This window comes from Camelus bactrianus, chromosome 3, assembly GCF_048773025.1.
Source record: "Camelus bactrianus isolate YW-2024 breed Bactrian camel chromosome 3, ASM4877302v1, whole genome shotgun sequence".
Lineage (NCBI taxonomy): Eukaryota > Metazoa > Chordata > Mammalia > Artiodactyla > Camelidae > Camelus > Camelus bactrianus.
The window spans coordinates 90,332,083-90,351,108 of record NC_133541.1 but is presented as its reverse complement, the minus strand read 5'-3'; the positions used below and the strand labels follow the sequence as shown (position 1 = coordinate 90,351,108).

General features: G+C 39.6%; 1 protein-coding gene across 1 annotated transcript in view; it reads right to left on the bottom strand.

Moving 5' to 3' along the window:
* Positions 1-19,026, bottom strand: part of CCDC192 (coiled-coil domain containing 192) — a 171,269-nt gene that overhangs the window by 46,743 nt on the left and 105,500 nt on the right. Inside the window, exon 5 of the mRNA XM_074354996.1 lies at positions 8,576-8,708. Within this exon, the coding sequence (XP_074211097.1) occupies positions 8,576-8,708 (133 nt within the window). The remainder of the gene's footprint in view (positions 1-8,575; positions 8,709-19,026) is intronic.

Here is a 19,026-nt window from a genome sequence, read left to right as displayed (position 1 = left end):
AATATGCTTTTACTTTTTGTAAGGTATGTCTCAACCAGACACTATTCATTTTCATTTAAAGTTAATATAATTCATATCTATTTTTAAAAGGTTACCTGGAGTTTTAAAATGAGAACTCTTTTAAAATACACTTGTCATTTCAAAGTTTTAATATGTCATAAATGTATAGTGACTGTGTTTTAGAACTAAAAATCAAAACACTGCCTAAGTTCTAGCAAACAAATTTACTAAAAAAAATTTGAAATCAAGACCGTAGAACTCAGTGTTTTATCCTATTGACCTGAGTCTCGTAAGTGCTTGTTCTGCCTTTGAGGACTCAGAAGAATTCTTGTTTTCATCCATTTATGAAGGAAACATGTATCTCTCCACCACTTCTCTTGCATCCTTTAATTTCCTTGGCCACAGAGATTCACGTTTTGGAGTTACTGACCACTTCACGAGAATACAAGTTCAGTGTGTGGCTGAGGGCTCCTCTCTCCTTTGTTTACCAAATTATATTCAAAATGCCCTGGAATAGAAACAGGGCTTCTTCATTATTCACTGGGAATGGCTGAGGAATAAAGGGGCCTTGGGACATTGTCAAGACCATCTATCTTTGTGGAACAGATTTTCTAACAGTGTGCCCAGTTTAAAAGGACAGCTTGTCATGGCAGGACTTCCAGGTCTTTCTGGAAAATCAAAGCGACATTGTCTGATAATTTCTGGGATTGAGGAAGGCATCTGCAGAAGAGCAGTAATGTTTTCAGATCTTGCAGGCACTGTTTATTATACCAGCATGATTAACACACCTCCTGGATCCAAGTGCATATTAAGCATATAGGAATAATGCTGTTCCTCTTACATTTCCTCTTTATTTCTTCTTAGTTATGTGTTCTTTGTACAGTATCAAACTGTGGCTTTGATTGAAAAATTTAGAGGCATAGTAGGGTAATCTGGTCCAAAGCAGCATATTTTTAAAAACAAATATTCTTCCAGACTACAACAATGCACATATATATCTAATGTATACATTAGAGTATAAATCTAACAGAATCCCACTGGACGGAAAGAAATGCCATGTTTTCAAATAGAGTGTTCCCACTTGTGCAGCAGAATCTTGTCCTGTGAATCCTTTCTAAATTTGGTTTGATGAGCTCAGTGCCCCCCTCCCCCCACAAGTATCCATTCATTCCTCCAAATTTATACATATGACCAATGTAGCCATCCTCCAGCTTCAACCTCCTGTCAGGAAACGCTGAGTCAGTCAGTGAAATAACATTGTGGTTTCTGGGGAATACAGGAGAGAATATCATTTTCTTTATCTACTTTGGCACCAAGAGATTTGTGTCAGGAACAGCTGCACCAGTATCTACAGCTGACTGACAATTGTATGCAACCTCAAATTCTCCAGTTCATTTTATGTTGACAAATAAAGCTCCATCTGCTCATGTTTGACAAAGGAGTGCTCACCATTTCTCTGCACATTTCCTGGAAGGAAGAATCTTCCTTCTCGGCTCTGGTCCGAGTTCTTTAACAGTATTTCCAAACGGCACAGGCTCTTCTGGTGATCATAGCAGTCTCCAAGTTTAAGTAGGAAGCCTTTGAAATTGATCAAGCTCCAATTCCCGTGTGCTTTGTCTGACATTTAGCTGGTGCTTGCCCTTTCAGCCAACCTCTCTGGATACAGAAGCCAGGAGACTTAAAACAAAACAAAACAAAACAACAAAAAAACCTATTCCTAAGGGATGGACAGAAGGAAGGGAGCCCCATTTCCTGATAACAGTATAATTCCAAAATTAGTCTTACAAACAAAGGAGGGAGGAGACCCTGACATCATTAAATGCTCACAGCTGACAGAGTTAGCAAATCCTGGACCCCAACCAAAAATTTGAGAATGGATCTTCTTACCCTTTGTTAATTATAATTTCCAGACATTTTGCAAAGGAAGGGCCTAAATAGGCACTTTGAACTGACAGGGAAGAGAGATTTTAAATTTTGCACTTTCCTGACAAGAGAAAACTGATCTTCTCATGACTGTCCTTCTCCAGGTTTATGAGAGTTAACTAAAATAGATTAAAGGGGACAGTAAGAGGTATTTTTTTTTTGTCTTCTGTCCAGAAGCTTTTCCTATCTTCTTTTATCTAATAATATTCCTAGCCCTTGACCTTTGACACAGGACCCAGGTGTGGTCCATGATAAGAGCCCATTGCCCTGGCCACTGTGATTGATCCACATAAGAATGTGCTACAAGTAGAGTCCATCAGATTCCTTCCTTGAGATTTCTGTGTAGATTATGTGAGAAAGAAGTTCTGTTCCCTGATATTGGGTACAAATTAAGGTCCTTTGGTTGCAAGTGTTAAAAGCCAATGCAGACTACTTTAAGGTTTAAAAAAAGAAAAGAGTATGTTGGAAGAATATGAGAAAGCTCTCAGTACTGAAGGGAAGTTGAATAACTTGACCTTGTGAAGTCAGCCCTAGGAATAGATATCAAAAGCTAATAGACAGTTGCTTCAGGGGGCAGGGCCCAACCTTCAGAATGAAACAGCTCTAGTTTTTTTCTGTCCTCCTTCATTCAACTCAGCTCAAGATTCAAATTCGTGAAAAAAATAAAGGTGTGATTGGCTTAGCTAGTCAAAAACCTTTTCCTGGGTCAAGTGGGAAAGGGACATCATGACTGACAGTCCCATAGGACTGCAGAGAATGAGAGAGGGGTACTTCCCCAAAGGAAAACCATGCTTCTGTGACTAAAAGAGCAGGCAGAAAGAGCTGCTCACCAAAGACTGATGAGCTGTGGCAGCTGGGGGAATCTTTCCTGATTTGTGCTTGGAGTAGCTCAGATGGGGCCAGTAAGCAGAGAGCAGCCAAATGAGCAGTCGAGAAACCCTCTGCTCAGCCCTGCTGCCAGCCTTTGCAGCTAGTCAGTTTCTTTTCTGCTTAAACTAGTTTCATTTTGGTTTCTGTCGCTTGCAACCCACAAAATCGTGAGCTATACCTGATTTTTACATGAGTCATTTTTAGGCCTAGAGGTCTCTAGAATGTCCTTTTGAAAGTTAAAACCACCCTAAATTTGTACATACCGAGTAAGTAACACTTCTTGCAATCTTCATGCAATAAAATCCTTAAGCTTTGCAGGGACTCCTAGAGCAGTTATTTACCTGTGAGGGAGCTTCTGAAATCAATGAGAAGGCTTTGGGGTTCTATTTCAGGAAGACTTAAGGGGACAAAGGAAGAGGCAACCTGACAGGTAATCTCTGAATGAGACTAGGGATTATAAAGATAAATAAAACCTATTCCATGGGTAAATATTAGAACTCCTAAGGAACTTGTTATACTTAGAAAGCACACGTTGGAGTTATTATTCCTATATTCTCTCACTTTTCCCTATTGTTAGTTTCTGGTATTTATTGATCTAAATGTACAATATTCCACTGTGGAATAGTTTCTATACCTAAGGATTCAGTGGGAGCGCTTAAAAGAAAACAGTTTTCTGCAAATGTTGGGATACTAATGTGGGTGGGAAGATCTCTACATTTTGTCTCCTTGAGTTCTTGTTACTTTCTATCAAGGTGATAACACCCTTGGCAGCATGAGGGAAGTACAGGCTGCCTATTTTTGCTTTGCCCAAATATCAGCCTGAGCTTCGTGCAGCCTGACGGCCATGGGTGGTGAGCAGTGTTTCTGACAAAGTCCCAGCAGTGCAAACAGTGAGATGCCAGGGCCCTCCTCGTTACTTTCTTAGAAAACTCTAGGTAGACAGGTAAATAAAAATCTGTGCTCAATGGTAAGAGAAGGTTGTGCGTAGAACTGTTGGTCAAGTACTTGGTTCCTAGTCTGAGGAATAATAGCCTTTTCAAGAGCTGTGCTGAGAGTAGAAGAGAAGAGGATGGCCTCGTTTAAAGAACCTAACACAGTGGGCAACTATTCAAGACCAGCCTTACTCCAATAAATATTAATATGACCACTCTCTGAAAGCTTGGAATTTAACCAAGGCAAGATTTTATTTAGGCCCAAAGCATTCTTATTAAAATACACTTACACTTGACAAATTGTTAGTCATTATATCTTTGTGACGATTGTTGTAACCACTGTTTTTTTTTTCCCCTGAGACAAAGTTCACATACCAAGAAATTCACCATGATATTAACCATTTTAAAGCGTACAATTCTGTGGTCTTACTATAGTAACAGTGTTGTGCAACCATTGTCACTGTCTTAGTCCAGAACATTTTTATCATCCTCACATCCCTGTTTTCTTAACATCTGGTTGCAATAGGAGCTTTGCTCCAGAGGAGGTTTGTAGGAGGAGAAATAAAAGAGGGAGGGAGGGTTTGGGCTGAGTGCCTGGTGATGCACATTAAGATAAAAGATGCTCTTTAATATGCTGGTTAGAGTTGGCCCTGGGGTTTTGGTAAAGAGGTATATCTCCGGACTTTCTTAAAGGTATAGATAGACAGCAAGTCTGACCCTTAAAATTAATCGGATAGTGTTTAAAATAATTCTGTGTCACTAAAAAGTGAGATTATTACAAGCCTCCCTCACAGGTGTGGCTGGCTCTATTCAGACATTGGGTCCTGGAAAAGCTTGCCCTGGGACGCACCTGCACTACCTGGGAGTGTCTTCTTAATGAGAGTAAAACCAAGAGATGACTTTATGTTGATCGGCTTTCACTGGGACAGTGGGAACTTGCATGTGGGAGCTAGATATACATTATTTGATATACTAGCTTTGCATACTTAGAGAAAAGAATTAAAAGGAAAAATAATCCAGAAGAGTGCATTCCCTGGCTTGAAATCTATAAACCAGGTGTCTGATGTTCTTGTCAGAAAGAGAGGCTTTCATCATAGTGGGTGACTTGATGCTCATGTACCATCCTCAAAACTTAGTCATTGAGGTCTTTTGCAAAGTAACTTTGTCCTGTAAAGCCAAAGGAAGCAAAGATTGCTTTGAAATTTAACCTTAGGTTCCTGCATACTAAAGTTTACCAAAAGGTGGACTCAAGCTTTGAAGGAGTACATAGACATTTCGCTGAATTCTGCTAGTAAGTTAAACTGTAAGCACTTCAGGTGCAGCTGTGGAAATGAGGCAGGGCCTGGGCTCTGATTATTTGCACAAAGTAAAATCAATAAGCAATGCTCAGTCTATAAGTTTCCTGCTGTGCCAGTTTTATAATAAAGGTGTTTTTCTTTTCAGTTGAACTTTCCATCGACTTAAATCATTTATTTCCTTGGAGGTAATTTTAAGTAAATAGCCAATGAAATTGTTTTTCTGTGTTAAAAAAAAAATTGGTAGCTCGCTGTTTCATCAATTTGAATATGCTTAAAAGTATTCCTAGTATTATAGGACATTCCTCTGATTAGGAGAGCTAAACAGCAACTTTATACACAGACTTTCTTAGAAAATGAACCAAAAAGGGTAATGATTTGCATATTTAGATAAAAAGAAATTCTTACTTATTTGGCTATATCTCATTAATTTGCTTATTATAAAGATAGGCATTGGTTTATAACTATAGCAGAGAAGTAATTTTATGTTAATCTAGGTAACATGTCACTTAGAATCAACACTTTTCCCCCTCTTGCAACTTCCATTGTTACAACAAGGCAGGTCTTCAGAGTGGGAAACTGTGATGCCACTTGATGGAGTCTGGAAGGGGACTCCTTTCCCAAAGTGGTTCCCTCTTCATCTACTCTGGGGTCTAAAATTGTACCAATGGACATTTATTTCTTGGGTTATGAAGGTCTTTTGTTCATCAAGAAGAATCTACTTAAAAAGTGCAAATATTCATGGATGGGTAACTCATTAAGCATTTTATTATATTTTAACTTAATCACTAGCCAATAGTGTATTGGACATGTTGGTTTTGTCCCTCACTCTTTATTCCTCATAATGGGCTGTTCCTTTAAGGAAGTACTCCCCTTCCAGTCCAGCCCTGTGCTGCTGGTGGGACCCACCAGTCACTACATTCTCCTTTTCCAGTCTTATTTCCCTCTCCCCCTCTACCCAGTGGCTGGTGTATGACCGAAGCTTGTCCAACCGTAGTTCCTCACCCCGGCCACAAAGAAGGATTCATGTCCCCGGGTGAGTACCCAACCTAAACCAGAATGGAGTATTTTCTTTTACTTTTTCTAGCTGGAGCTGGTGGAAAAATGCTTTCTTTCCTCTCTGGAGGAGAGATAAGAGGGGTGGCCTTTAGTTGCTTGTGGCAATGTTTCCAGTCTCTTGTGACATTCTGCTTGAGAGAATGAAAGTCTTAACAGAAACAGAGGTGAGAGACAGAGTGTCCTGATGGTATCTGAGACCCTGTATCCGTTGGGCTCTAAGGCTGATGGCATGCGCTTTCTTAGTTTGTTTACACCTGTGCCAATAAATCACCCTTTCTTCTTAAGCTGTTGTGACTGGGGCATCTGTCATTTGCAAACAGAGGTATGAGAACCCGGAACAAATGTTTTATAAAAGGACACAAGATTAACTAGGGAAGGAGTGGTGTTCTGATCAAGGCATGTGTCTGGGAGGTGGGTCAGCCCTAACTGTTCAGTGGTTAAATGGGAGTCATAGTGTGTTAAAGTTACCTCCATCTTTTCAGACTTTACTTTCAAATGAATTGAGAGGTAGGGCAAGGTGACCGAAGTCTCTGAGAATGAGAGCTAATATTAATCAGGGGCCACGATGGCCTTGTCAGTCTCCTGGATTATTGAATGCAGGGTGAGGCTATATGGGACCCATGGGAGAGTAAGATTGTGCAAATATTTGATTTAAGACCTTATGCTGTATGTCAGTCCACTGACTTGCTTTTTCCACCAAATAAGAGAAGTAACACGTAGGTTCAGAAGGGAGTCACTGCTTTCATAATTGACGTTGGAGTACTTGGCTTTATTTAAATTTGTATCTGTTCATAATACATTAGGTTTTTTGTTCTTTTTTTCCTTTTAAACAGAAAAAATGGGCAAAGAAGCAGATGTGGAATTTAATATTTTCTAGCCTCCCCCACAATCACTAGAGTCCTGATACCTCAGTATTACTTTAATTTTGACCTATCAAAATATCAAAGGGAAAAATTATCATTAGATAACAAGTGATACTCTTTTTGTCAAAAATTAGACTAATAAGAGTTAGGTACCTTCCAATAATATTTTTTTCACTAGATACAAAATACAGTTGAAAAGTTGAAAAATTCTCTTAGGTGAGCTGGAGAACTTTCTCCAATGTGCTAAACAAGCATTCTCAACTTACACAAACGATTTGAAATCTGACCAAGATGCCTTAGAATAAAGACCTTTAAATGGATAATATTCTCTAATGGATTTTATTCCTTCAGGTTTCATGGTGGTAAAAGTAAATTAAACTGTTTTGTTTATGTTGTTCTGTGGAAAGGGAAAAACATGTGTTTCAGGGTGACCGTGTTACATGCCATTTCAGTCTCGGAAAAGTGCTATTCAAATTGAAAATTAAAACCAAACTCATAGTAAAACCTTTACCATGAGGTCAGGATGCTGGGAGTGTCTCACTTTCTGCAGCCACCACATCACCTACTTCCTCCTCCTCCATTATTTCCACGTTCCTCCTCTTTTTCCATAATTACTTATGAGTAATAAAGGAAGTGAGAGTAAGAACAATTCCATGTTCCTGGATTTACAAGTGTGCCACACATCAAAGGAAGACATTTATCCCAGAGAACCATAGTTTTGCAGGAGATTCCCCAGGCAGAAGGAGGTTTGATGTTACTGCCACAGAGCAGAGACATGCCGTGCTGCATGGGAGCTGCGCAGGCGCCCTGGGGAAGGGTATGCTGCTGATTGGAGGCTGATTGCCCAGGTGTTGCACACACACGTCTAACCTAGGGCAAGGTATTAATCAACATCTCTAAACCTGTGCTTATTCTTGTGGAATTCATAAATGTACTTGCTTCAGAGGTTATTCTGAGAATTAAATACATGTGAAGTGCTTAGCAAAATGCCTAGCCTGTGGAATTAAATGTTAACTCATTATTGCTGACGATAACAATCTGAGGGCTTTTTCCCCAAGTGTGTTTATAGTCTCTTAGACAAGACTTTTTAAAAAACCCAAACCAAAGTGGCTATTAAAATTTTTCTGACCCACCCAGATTTCATACCAGCCAGCCTTCCCTGCTTGTTTCTAGCTCATTGTCTTTGTTAAAACACTCATTTCTTTTCTCCCCGATGCCTGTCTTAGTCTGTAAGTCCATCTACACTTTTAGACAAGCCTCTCTCCGTTCCTCATATCAGAGGCCCTTCCCTGGGGGCCTGAGGTCTGTCTCCTTGGGCCCTACACTTCTCTCACTGCTACCCAGCAGGACACTTACCCGGTGTTTTTCAGTCGAGCTCTTTAGCTACAGAGACTGTCCTTCAAGGAACTGGTTTTTCATCCTCTGCCTCTCATACAGTGAAAGTATACCCAGCCTGGAGTCAGCAATTTGTGTGCTGTCTCTATTCATGCAGAATGGAGGTCAGCTGGGTCAGCACGCTGCTGGTGCAGTATGCTGCCTGGCACTGTGGCCTTGGTTTCTGCTTTCCTGCCAGTAAGACTATATACATCCCAGGACCATGGCCAATGTGTGATTGTCACGTGATAATACTGACCTCTAGGGGCTGGCTTTCCTTCACATAGAGTCTTTATCTTCTCATTGAGTTCCAGGACTGTGATGGCAGCCTCCTGCTTAACTGTTGCCAAATCGGTTTGTAGCTTTTTCAGTTTCCTTTTGTGCTTCAGTTTCTGTATTAAAAAAAAAAAAAAAAAAAAGACTTTCCATCACTAGAGATAGATGCATCAAAGGAATGAAAAGAACTAATGATGTCTGAACAAACATGACCTTTGAAGCCTGGCTTAGATGAAATGCTCCCTGTTCACCTTGACTGAGTCCTTATGAGGGACAGGCACTCCTGTCAGAGCACTGGAACCCCTAACAGTAAAAGCCCACTCTCTGCACCATAGTATTTTTTACCCGATTGAAGGGGTTCTGTCTGGATCTGATCCTTGTGTTTTGGCTGCATATATATAGAAGCAGTTATAGAAGAACTCCAGTTGACAGTTGGCATTTTACCATTAAGGTGCCAATGCCTGAAAGCATCGGACTATTTTTCCTGATCTAGTAGATGCACGTGAGGTAGTCACAGCCTTGATTCTGTGTCATTTTCGCCCCAACACCGTAATGGTCCGCATTCAAATAAACTCTAAAGGGAGTGATGCTACCTTGGAATGCTGATATTTACCGATATTTACTATGCCGTCTGTATAGAGAAAGTGGTTTGGGATAAGAATGGTTTCCAAGTAATAGCGGACAGGAATTCCTTGCTATAGAATAATCTGATTTATGCCATCTCAGCCTTTGAAAGGACTACATTAAGAGGTTGTTACATAACCAAAGGATTCCCTTTGAGACTGTATGACTAGAAAGCTCCTTTTATCGATCTCAGGATGGATTTAATTTGTCAAAATTGGATTTCTCTGCAACTGCAGAGCTATCTGTGGTGAAAAGTGCTGTCTTTGCATTTTTGTGTTGCTGCCTTTCCTCTGAAGAGCTCACCTTGCCAGGACTTTGTGGGCGGGTAATTAGGAAGCCCAGGAAATAAATGATTAACGTTTCTTATTAGTTATAAATCTTGAGGTAGGGAATGGAATGGTCTTTGCTCACCAGGGAAAATGATGTTCTTTGATTTTTAAAAAGAGTACCCTCAGGCAGCGGGGAATCACTCCCTGTTTTGAGAGTAAAATTAGTAAAATTGGTTTATCAAAGATGGGATTATACAGATACAGACCTCTCATATTAAAGACAGGATGGTCAGGAGTTCACAAAAGCTTAATTAATGGCCTATGCATGGCCAAAAGGGAATGCATTATTCAAAGGAGGATGGTAGTTGTGGAACTTCACTAAAGAGCACTGGAGGGATGGAAATGGGTGGACTTCACTCAGGACCATCCTGACGAGGCGTGCCTGGTCTGCACAGCTGTTCTACTGGAGCTGTGGTTAGTATTCATGTGCTCATTTCATCACTGTAATTGTGAAGCACTCCTGTGGTGAGAGACACTGCTGGTCAGCTGTTGCAATTCCATCAGTGCTGGTAAGGTCTCCATTCTGTGTCACTAAGACCTTCTTACCAACTCTTCCTTAGTGTGCAGCTTAGTTCAGGGAGAGACAGGTGGTCAAGAAATGCACATGCTTAGGTATTTGGTAGCTGTGTTTCTCACAGTAAATTATTAAGTTGGCTCGCCTAATCTGTACCTCCCTCTCTTTGTAAGTTGGTTTGCATCAGCTTGTTCATGAGGACCTTGTCCCAGACCTGTGGTGATCACACCTGTGGCGGACCATTCCTGATAGTGCTTCAAAATGGCTCAGTGCTCAGATTTTCCATATTTTCCTTTTACCGCCTAGAACTTTGGGGAGAGAAACTGGGAGGCAGGGTGTAGATACGAAAATTGAGAAAGTAGAGGGAATGAGGGAAAGAATGGCAAGAAGGATTCAGAAGAGAGTACTAATTAAAAGTATCAAAAAAAGAACTGATAACGATACACACGCTGATGAGCAAAACTTACACTGAAATGCATAAGGTAAAACAGGTTGATGGCTTGATAGAGAAACTCTCAGACAAATGATAAATTGAAGATCTCAAAGTGTTCATTGTAGTGTCTAACTATTAAGAATATGGTTGTTTACTGTAAAATCATTTCAACTTTTCTGTGTTTGGAATTTTTCATAATAAAATTAGGGGAGGCAAAAGAACTAAAGATTTAGTTTCCTTACATTGCCCTTCCCTTAATTCTTAACAGATGGTACTCAGATTCTGAAATTATGTCACAACTGTTTGTATTCAGATAAGTGTTGTTCCAGAAACTTTTCTCAAAGTAGGCATTGCTACTAAATAAATAAAAGCGAAAAATAAATGCAAGTTGGTAAGAATGGATGGACAGTGTCACCAAGAAAAATCTTAGCAAACTGCATTTCTGTTCTGACGGGATCACTTGATGTGGACAGTGTGCAGGAACTCAGTGGGATGATACAGAGCTCCTCAATATCATTTTAAAATTTCACCTTTTAAGTTAAAAAAAAAACCCTTTTAAAAAATTCTAGTTTCCAGACCACCTTTTTATCTTTCTCTTATGGTGATTATATGTTCTCTTATTATTGTTTTAACATTTGTCTATTTGCCTTATGATCTGAGAAAGAAACTGAGGATATTTAGTTTGGAGAAGACAGGGTATTGGAGAGTCATGACAGCTGACTTCATGGGGACTTCTAAGGGACTATTCAAGAACAGAGGAAGTTGAGTAAAATAATATTGTTCTAGAGATACTATGAGAAACAATGGGTAAAAAACACAAGGAGGCAGATTTTGGCTCAGCATGAGAAAGCACCCTCCAACAATTAGAGCTTGTATCCATAACGAGATAGGATGGGTCCTGGCAACGGCCTCCTGCTCTGGAAGAATCAAGCAGGAACTGGATGAACATCTTCAGGCAGGCCCGTAGCCACCTCTGGGAGCTGGGTCAAGAGATAATGGGAGGTCTGGCTTACCCCCAACTTCTTCCACCCCCAGCTTGCCCCAGCCCTCAAAGGGCACAGCACTTGCTCGAATAGACACCTCAGCTCTCATGGTCTCTAAGGTGGGTACGGTTGTCAGGGATACTTCAGAGATAATTCTGGTGTTTGTGAGGTGTCGAGTAAGAAGTCCAAGAAGGCCTCTGGGTCCCTCAGAATTCAAGTATAATGTAACTCAAAAGGTACAAACTTTATTATTTAGCTATAAGAGAAAGGGGAGGGGAAATTTAAATTGAAATTGAAAGTGAAATAAAGGACCTAGATTGATTCCCTAAGATTTCTGTTGGAATCTTTTGGTTATTCAGATAAATTTAAAAATAGTCTAACATCATTGTCCTTTTTTTTTTTTCTTTTCTCCAGACAAAACTACTGTATGCTATTAATTCATAGCGCTAACCAAGCCCTTTGAGCATTTCTAAAAATTCAGTTTGCCAACATGTTTTTTTATTAGTCATAGACATCAAATGATTTCAGTAAGAATAATATTTTCCTTTGCTTTTTTGGCATTCTCTAGCCAGGCAACCCAAGTGTTGTACTTGAATCTCATGGAATCTGTTATGGTTTCCCTGGTAACTGGGAGCACCCCTCAGTGATTACTGAAAGGATAGGAAGGCTTTATAGCTTAGAGGTAAATTCCTATTACCTTGCTCTTTTCCTACTTCTCCTACAGGCTGGACAGAGGGAGGAAATCATGTATTTGTGCAGTGTTTTGAAAAGGAAATATTTATCCGTATCGCATTGCTGAATAGCTTGCATTATACCAAGTCAGTGGGAATTAGGAATAATCAGGAAACTATTTATTTATAGAAGAGTTTTGACACAGAGTTGCCAGCACTATTTAAAATTTCTTGGTCTTTCCACACCCTTTGAATCATAGCCTCAGATTCTAAGGCTGGGCCTTGTCAGTTACTGACCATAATTACTGGCCATGAGAAATCAGGCCAGGTACATGACATCTCCAGGCCCTGGGTCCCATTTTGTAGTGTTGGTGGTTAAATGACGTAACACATAAATGACAGTACCCAATACTGTGTTTGCAGTGTCATGGATATGTCTTTCTGTTTTTTGTCATTATTCCTTGAAACACATCAGGAAAACTCTAAACCAACCACTAACACACCAAAGTATCTTCTCTAAAGATGACTCTGTCACAGTTTACAGAAGAAATTTGTGCTTCATTAGATGTAAGACTTTTCTTTCTCCTCCTCATCCTCTTCATTTTTCTTCTTCTAAATTAAGTTTTCTGCGTGATGTCATTGATCTCCTTGTCCCTTTGTGTGGGTCAACAAAATTTTATGTCCTGAAAACAGACATGCAGATAGCCTTGATCCAATCTCCTGCTAGAGCTGGGCCAAGACTAGGCACAGGAAGCAGCTGCCTTCATGGAATGATATGAGGAGCACTCTAAAGCTCTACCTCTCACGTCCTAGGGGATCTGTCTTGGGCCTGCCACAGCATAGCTTCTTCCCACTTCGCCTAAAATCTGTGCCATCCAGCCCACCTTCATTCACTTAGAGAGCATATATGACAGTGTCTTCAGAGGGCCACTGATAAAATGCTCACTACCAAGGATTACAAGAGAATTTGATTTGAATACAGAAGGTATAAGTAGGTTTCTCCTTTAATTTCTCTTCTGGTAACATCATTAGTAATGAAACTGTTAAAAGTGATAGCATTTGGATACAACGTGGCTGAAAAAATCAATTTCACATCTCTTATTTTGTTTTATATGTATACTTTCTCAGGTGAATATTTTAAAAGTCCAGGGATGGTAAATATGTGTCATGTATGTTTCTTCCTGCTCTATGGCTGGCCTTTGATTTGGGGATCCTTTCACACTTGGTTGCACACATGGCTTCACAATCTTTAACCTACACTCGCAACAGCCACTTCAACAGCTCACTGAAGAAACGTAATTGTCATCTGTATTAGCGTCTCTTTTTGTGGCTGAGAGATCTGAGGTCCCAGAGAGCTTGAGTAGATCTAATCGTGGTCTCTTAGTAAGGAGGTAGCTAAATTGACTTGAACTAAGGCCTTTTGATTCCAGATGCTGATTTTTTTCCAAGGGTAACCTGAGGCTTCACTAATCAATAGGACTATTAATTTGTTAAGTTCCTAAAGGTAACCTTGGATAGTTACAAAGGGAGTAGAAGCAGAAAGACAGTGTAACAGACTTGGTTATAGAAGAGTAGCACTGAAGTGTGATGGCAAGGCATTTATATAGCATGAGTTGCCGTAATATCTTTCAAGGATTTGGGAAATAAAGGAAAGATCTGATGAACCCCTGCTAAGGACTACCCGTGCCAGGTGTTGTTCTGAGTGACTTCCATCAGAGTATCCTAAATTGATCCTGAAGATTGGGATCGTTCTATTCTGTTGAGTCATCCGAAGTGACAAAGAGTGAATCAGATGAACCTTTCTTAAAAAAAACCAAAAACCTTGAATGAAAGACAAAACACAAACGCAAAATGTAGCTTAGTCTTCTTGTATTTAGTAAGGTCATGCAGGAACTAGTTGATGCACAGATCCTTAGGCCTCATCATAACTCAGCCAAGAGCCAGGTCCCACATGATTGCTGTTAATATTTAAAGGCAAAGAGAGTCAGACTTGAGAAGTCATAGCTGACACTTAGCAGCTTTTGCAGTATCCCTTCCTTCTGAGTAGCTTATTTTATGTTACAACATGTTAGAGAAATGCATTTTAATTCTGTTCCCCACACCCAGAGGGTTTGGAATTTCTAATAAAAAGAAAACAAAAATCCCAGTAATTAGACAAATATCTTGACTCACCACAGTGGAAGAGGTTACCTATAGTTGGAGCCAAGTCTCAGTTCTTTCCCTTTATGGGCTAAATAATTATTAGAGACAGAGGTGGAGTTTGCCAGTAGAAGTCCTACTTTCCAGAAATGCCTGTATAAGTGTTTATGTAAGAGATGGTACAAATTAATACAAGATAAAGAGATAAACTTTATCTTGCAGTGAATTAAAATAATAAAGTAGAACTTTCTAACAGCAGAATTGTCCAAAAGTTGGAATTTGTTTCCCTAAAAGTTAATAAGCTACCCTTCCTTGCATGTGGTACAAGGACCATTATTGGGACTGTGCCAAAGAAAAGCTAACACTTACTGATCACTTGTAATATGACACCATGATCAAGTGGGATTTGTTCCAGGGATGCAAGGATGGTTCAGTACTCACAAATCAATCACTGTAATACACCATATTAACAAAAGGAAGGATAAAAATCACATCATCTCAATAGACCCAGAAAAAACATTTGTCAAAATACAACATCCATTCATGGAAAAAAAACTCTCATCAAAGTGGATATAGAGGGAACCTATCTCAACTAATAAAGGTCATTTATGACAAACGCACAGCTAACATCATACTTAGTGGTAAAAAGCTGAAAGCCTTTCCTTTAAAATCAGGAACAAGATGAGGATGCCCACTCTAATCACTTTTATAAATCCTTTCTTAGAGCAAGAAGTGTCTAATTTCTGATCATGAAGTTTTGAACGATGGGCTGACCCCTCAGTACAATTTAGGAAATCAGAATCACTGAATTTTAGATGACACAGCATTGGGTGCAATCATTGGAGACAAATTGTCTAGTCCTTGCATTTTAGAAATGCAGAAGTGGAAGCAGAAAAAAGGACATAATTTGCCCAAAGTCACAGCTAGTAAAACTGAAAGAAGCAGGACTCAAAGCCAGGTCCATGTTGCTTTTTGGCCATACGAACTGAAGGGCAATGGAATGGATGTATGACTGAAACCTGGAGCAGTAATTAAGATCCGTGAGGCCTATGTCCCTGTGTCAGAAACAGCAGTTACTTAGACAGGCAGCCTTCCCTTCACGCCTTCTCTATACAGAGAAGCAGGAAGTCCTGGACTCAGGTCATACTATATGCTACATATAGAGGTTGTGTTTGATAGAAAGAAGAGTTTTTAGGTAATTGAGATCCTCCTAACTTGAAGGAAATAAGCTGGACCAATATCTACCAGCAGATTTGCCTTCATACAGCATTAGAATATCTGTACTCAGGCAAATCCATTTCTGAGATTAACGGGTACTGCTTGTGTGTTCTTTCTTGGTGTGAATGTAACCCTGCCTTGTCATTCTTATCCAGTAAACATTAAGCAAGCTCACAACCAAGATTTTTGAGAAAAAACCTGCAGTGCAATAAATAAGTTTTCACTATTACTAGCTGAGCACAGCACAGGACAAAATTGAGGGTGCAGTTGGTCTTGCTAAAAGAAAAGGTAGCCAGTACTTGCTAAAGCCAAATCTACTTTTTGTGCTTACCATCTCAAATCACACCCTGAGAACAGAGGGAGAGGTGCATAATCACACCTGCTGGAGCCTGCAAGGAAGCTGGTTTTCAGTCTAAACCTCTCTGCGGACAGAAAAAGCCCAAAGGGCAAAGCTGTATGTGTAGCAATTTCATTTTCTCAGCCCCACCTCTACAGGTGTTGGTTTAACTGACAAACAGCCATAAAAAGTGATGTGAGTGGAAGAGCACAGAAACCAGGGGACAGAATATACAGGTGGTAGAGAAGAATTCCTGCTTCTGCCTTAGGAAAGTGCTGCTAATCTCCTCCAACGTAGTAATGAATATCGTGAAGAGGTTTTTCTCTGCAGTGACTTAATTGGGGAGATACTTGTTTTGTTTTGTTTTCTTTGCTCAGCACTCTTTTGAACTTGACTAAGGCTGCCTTCTGGGAAAAAATCTGTAGTTATCAGCCATCTGTGACTTATCTTGAATCATAAAGCAAAGGCATGTGTTTGAGGACTGGAAAAATTAAGATCCTGAAGCACCAAGTTGCTTAAATCATCTTGAAGGGTTTTTTCTGTGTGGTAACGAGAACCTAATGAAGTTAACCTTTCCAGTAAGGATCCCTCTTCTTCAGAAACCCCACTCTTTTCCTGAGAGCAGTGAAATTTTAGGGGATATAAACTCGATGAGTACAAAAACTGGCCTGAAAACAACTTAACAAATCATTAGGAAATCTAAGTAGAGAAAGGGAAAATTATCATAAGAGCAGAAATGATTCTCATATAGCATGAAATAACCTTCTGCAGTGTTCAAGACAAATTTGACAAAACAGCAAAGTAGGAATTTTTCTGTGATATGTATTATTCTCCCATGAAATACAATGTTTTAAAAAAACTGCTTTCTTTAAATTAAAAAAAATTTTTTTACTTATTTTTTGCAGGGGGAGGTAATTAGGTTATTTATTTATTTTAGTGAAAGTACTGGGGATTGAACTCAGGACATCGTGCGTGCTAAGCACGCTCTGCCACTGAGTTATATCTCCCCCCGCCCCTGCACCACAAAATTGCTACTTTCTTAATACAGAATTAAACAATTTTATAGCAGAAATTTCTCAGTTTAAGGTGAAGTGGACCTGATCTCATGTAAAAACCTATGATAAAAGTAAGAGAGTGAGTGTATGGATGAGTGTTTTGTAAATTGCTGAGTGGCGTTGTATTAGCTAATGTTGATACTGCTATTATTATTTTAGAATCTTTATTCTTTATAAGTAGGACTTCTGGGACAGTGGTTCTTGGTGCTGAATTATTGAGCAAAGGGCTTTACAGTGATATCTCTTAGTTAAATATTCTGTAGCTACAATTAAATGAGTAATTTGTCAATTCTTTAATTTTTCAATTGCTTTTGTCTGTTATGCCTGGAAACAAAAGTAGTTTCATAAGGAGCAAGAATCTCGAATCAAGTTACTCCCTAAGAAAATTTAGTATTTCCAATCACGTTCATTGCAAGCCACATTTGATAGTTAATTTGACTAAGAATATTTAAATGCATATGGAGAAATCCCCAGAAATTGAAGCACTCCTAGCTCAAGTTGCTTGTCTTTTTAACTCTTTTACTTAAAAGGGAGGATTCACTGGAATATTAAATGAATTGAACAATATTAATTCAAGTAGGGAGAATAAATTGCTGAAGCAGTTGGTGGGAAGTCACAACCAGCTAGTACTACTGAGCTGCAGAATCAATGATCTATAGTTCACATAGGCTGTTTTTACCTAAAACCTCAGACCATGTTCAATAGTTCAGTTATTGCTTCCTAAACATTCTTGTTTTTTCTCTTACCCGTTCCTTCTCAATATCCATTGTAATAAAGAGGAAGTCATATTGTAAAAAAAGACTCAGAGGGGACACGAAATGTCACTAAAACTGTGTTCTGGCCTTGGGTTAGAAAAACCTAGTTCCTCAAGGTACCATTGGTACAAAGCAAACAGTTGATGTTCAGGTTAATTAGAAACATGTCTTGATGACTGTAGATATAACCCAGTGATAACACTGCACTACTTCAGAGTTCATTTGTCCAGGAGCTACAAGGCAAGGTCATTTTGGGGGTCTCATGGCAAAGACATTTTATCGTCCCCTCCCCAGTTCTGTTCACATTCACACTGTCTTATGAACGTGAACTGATGATGCATGTGTGATAGATGACATTTTATCTAGTATTGGTGACGTTGTACTCTGTGTCCACTTGAAGGTAAGAAAACCATGTTTCCAGTACTCCAACAAAATCTTTCCTTGCTTTTCTTAGCTAAAACCTTGCAGTCTAACAATCATTAACTTAGTCTCTCCCTTAGGGCTTTCCTGCAGTTCCTGCCTTTGACCACTGGGGCAACCTTTACCACTCCTCATATTTCAGCTATGATTTTAGATTTTTTTTTGTCTTGTCCTCCACTGTTTAGAGAAGCTGTATTGTTCATGTCATAAAGCCACATTTCACAGGTGGTGAAATAACAATATTTGGATTAATATATAGTTGTTTTCAGTAGTCCTTAAAACAAAGTTTAATTTCAGTCCCAATGCTGTATGTGAATCGAGCAAGATGATGGTGCAAAGGCTTAACCCAATGAAAGAAGCATTTGACACTTGGGAGTAGTATGCGAAGCGTCAAGAGTGGGAGGGAAAGGTGTGGTGATGATGGGGACTTTTGCTCTGTAGATATTTGCAAGTTGCAGATTGCGTATTTTGACAAGTCTAGACAAATGTCTTTGCTGTAAGACAAGTCATCAGATACTGATTATTCCTTGGTTTTGTTGTGCTCAAGAGTGTCTCTCTTATTTCACTCTCTAGCAAGGTGATTTCTCTAATTCCATTAAGAAAGCTGGCAGTGAAAAGACAACACATGAATTTAAACTTCCAAACAGAAATCTTTAAGTAGATGTCAAAGTCCCATCTGGTAGACCTCTAAGCCTGCTCCCATCAACACACCCTTGTCTCTGAGACAGGCGAGGGGAACATGTGAACTGGGCTTAAAGCCACTTGCCTCATCTCTCGTTGGTGACTGGTGGTGTCACACTTTCCAGTGTCTGAGACTGTGACATATAGGGATAATCAGATGAGTTGTTCATCAGAAACAGGTTGAAGATTTCCCAAGTTAGACAAATGATGAATTAACTGTTCTGGTCCTGACCCAGAAAACCCACAAGACCCATAATTGATTAGTGCTACTTTAG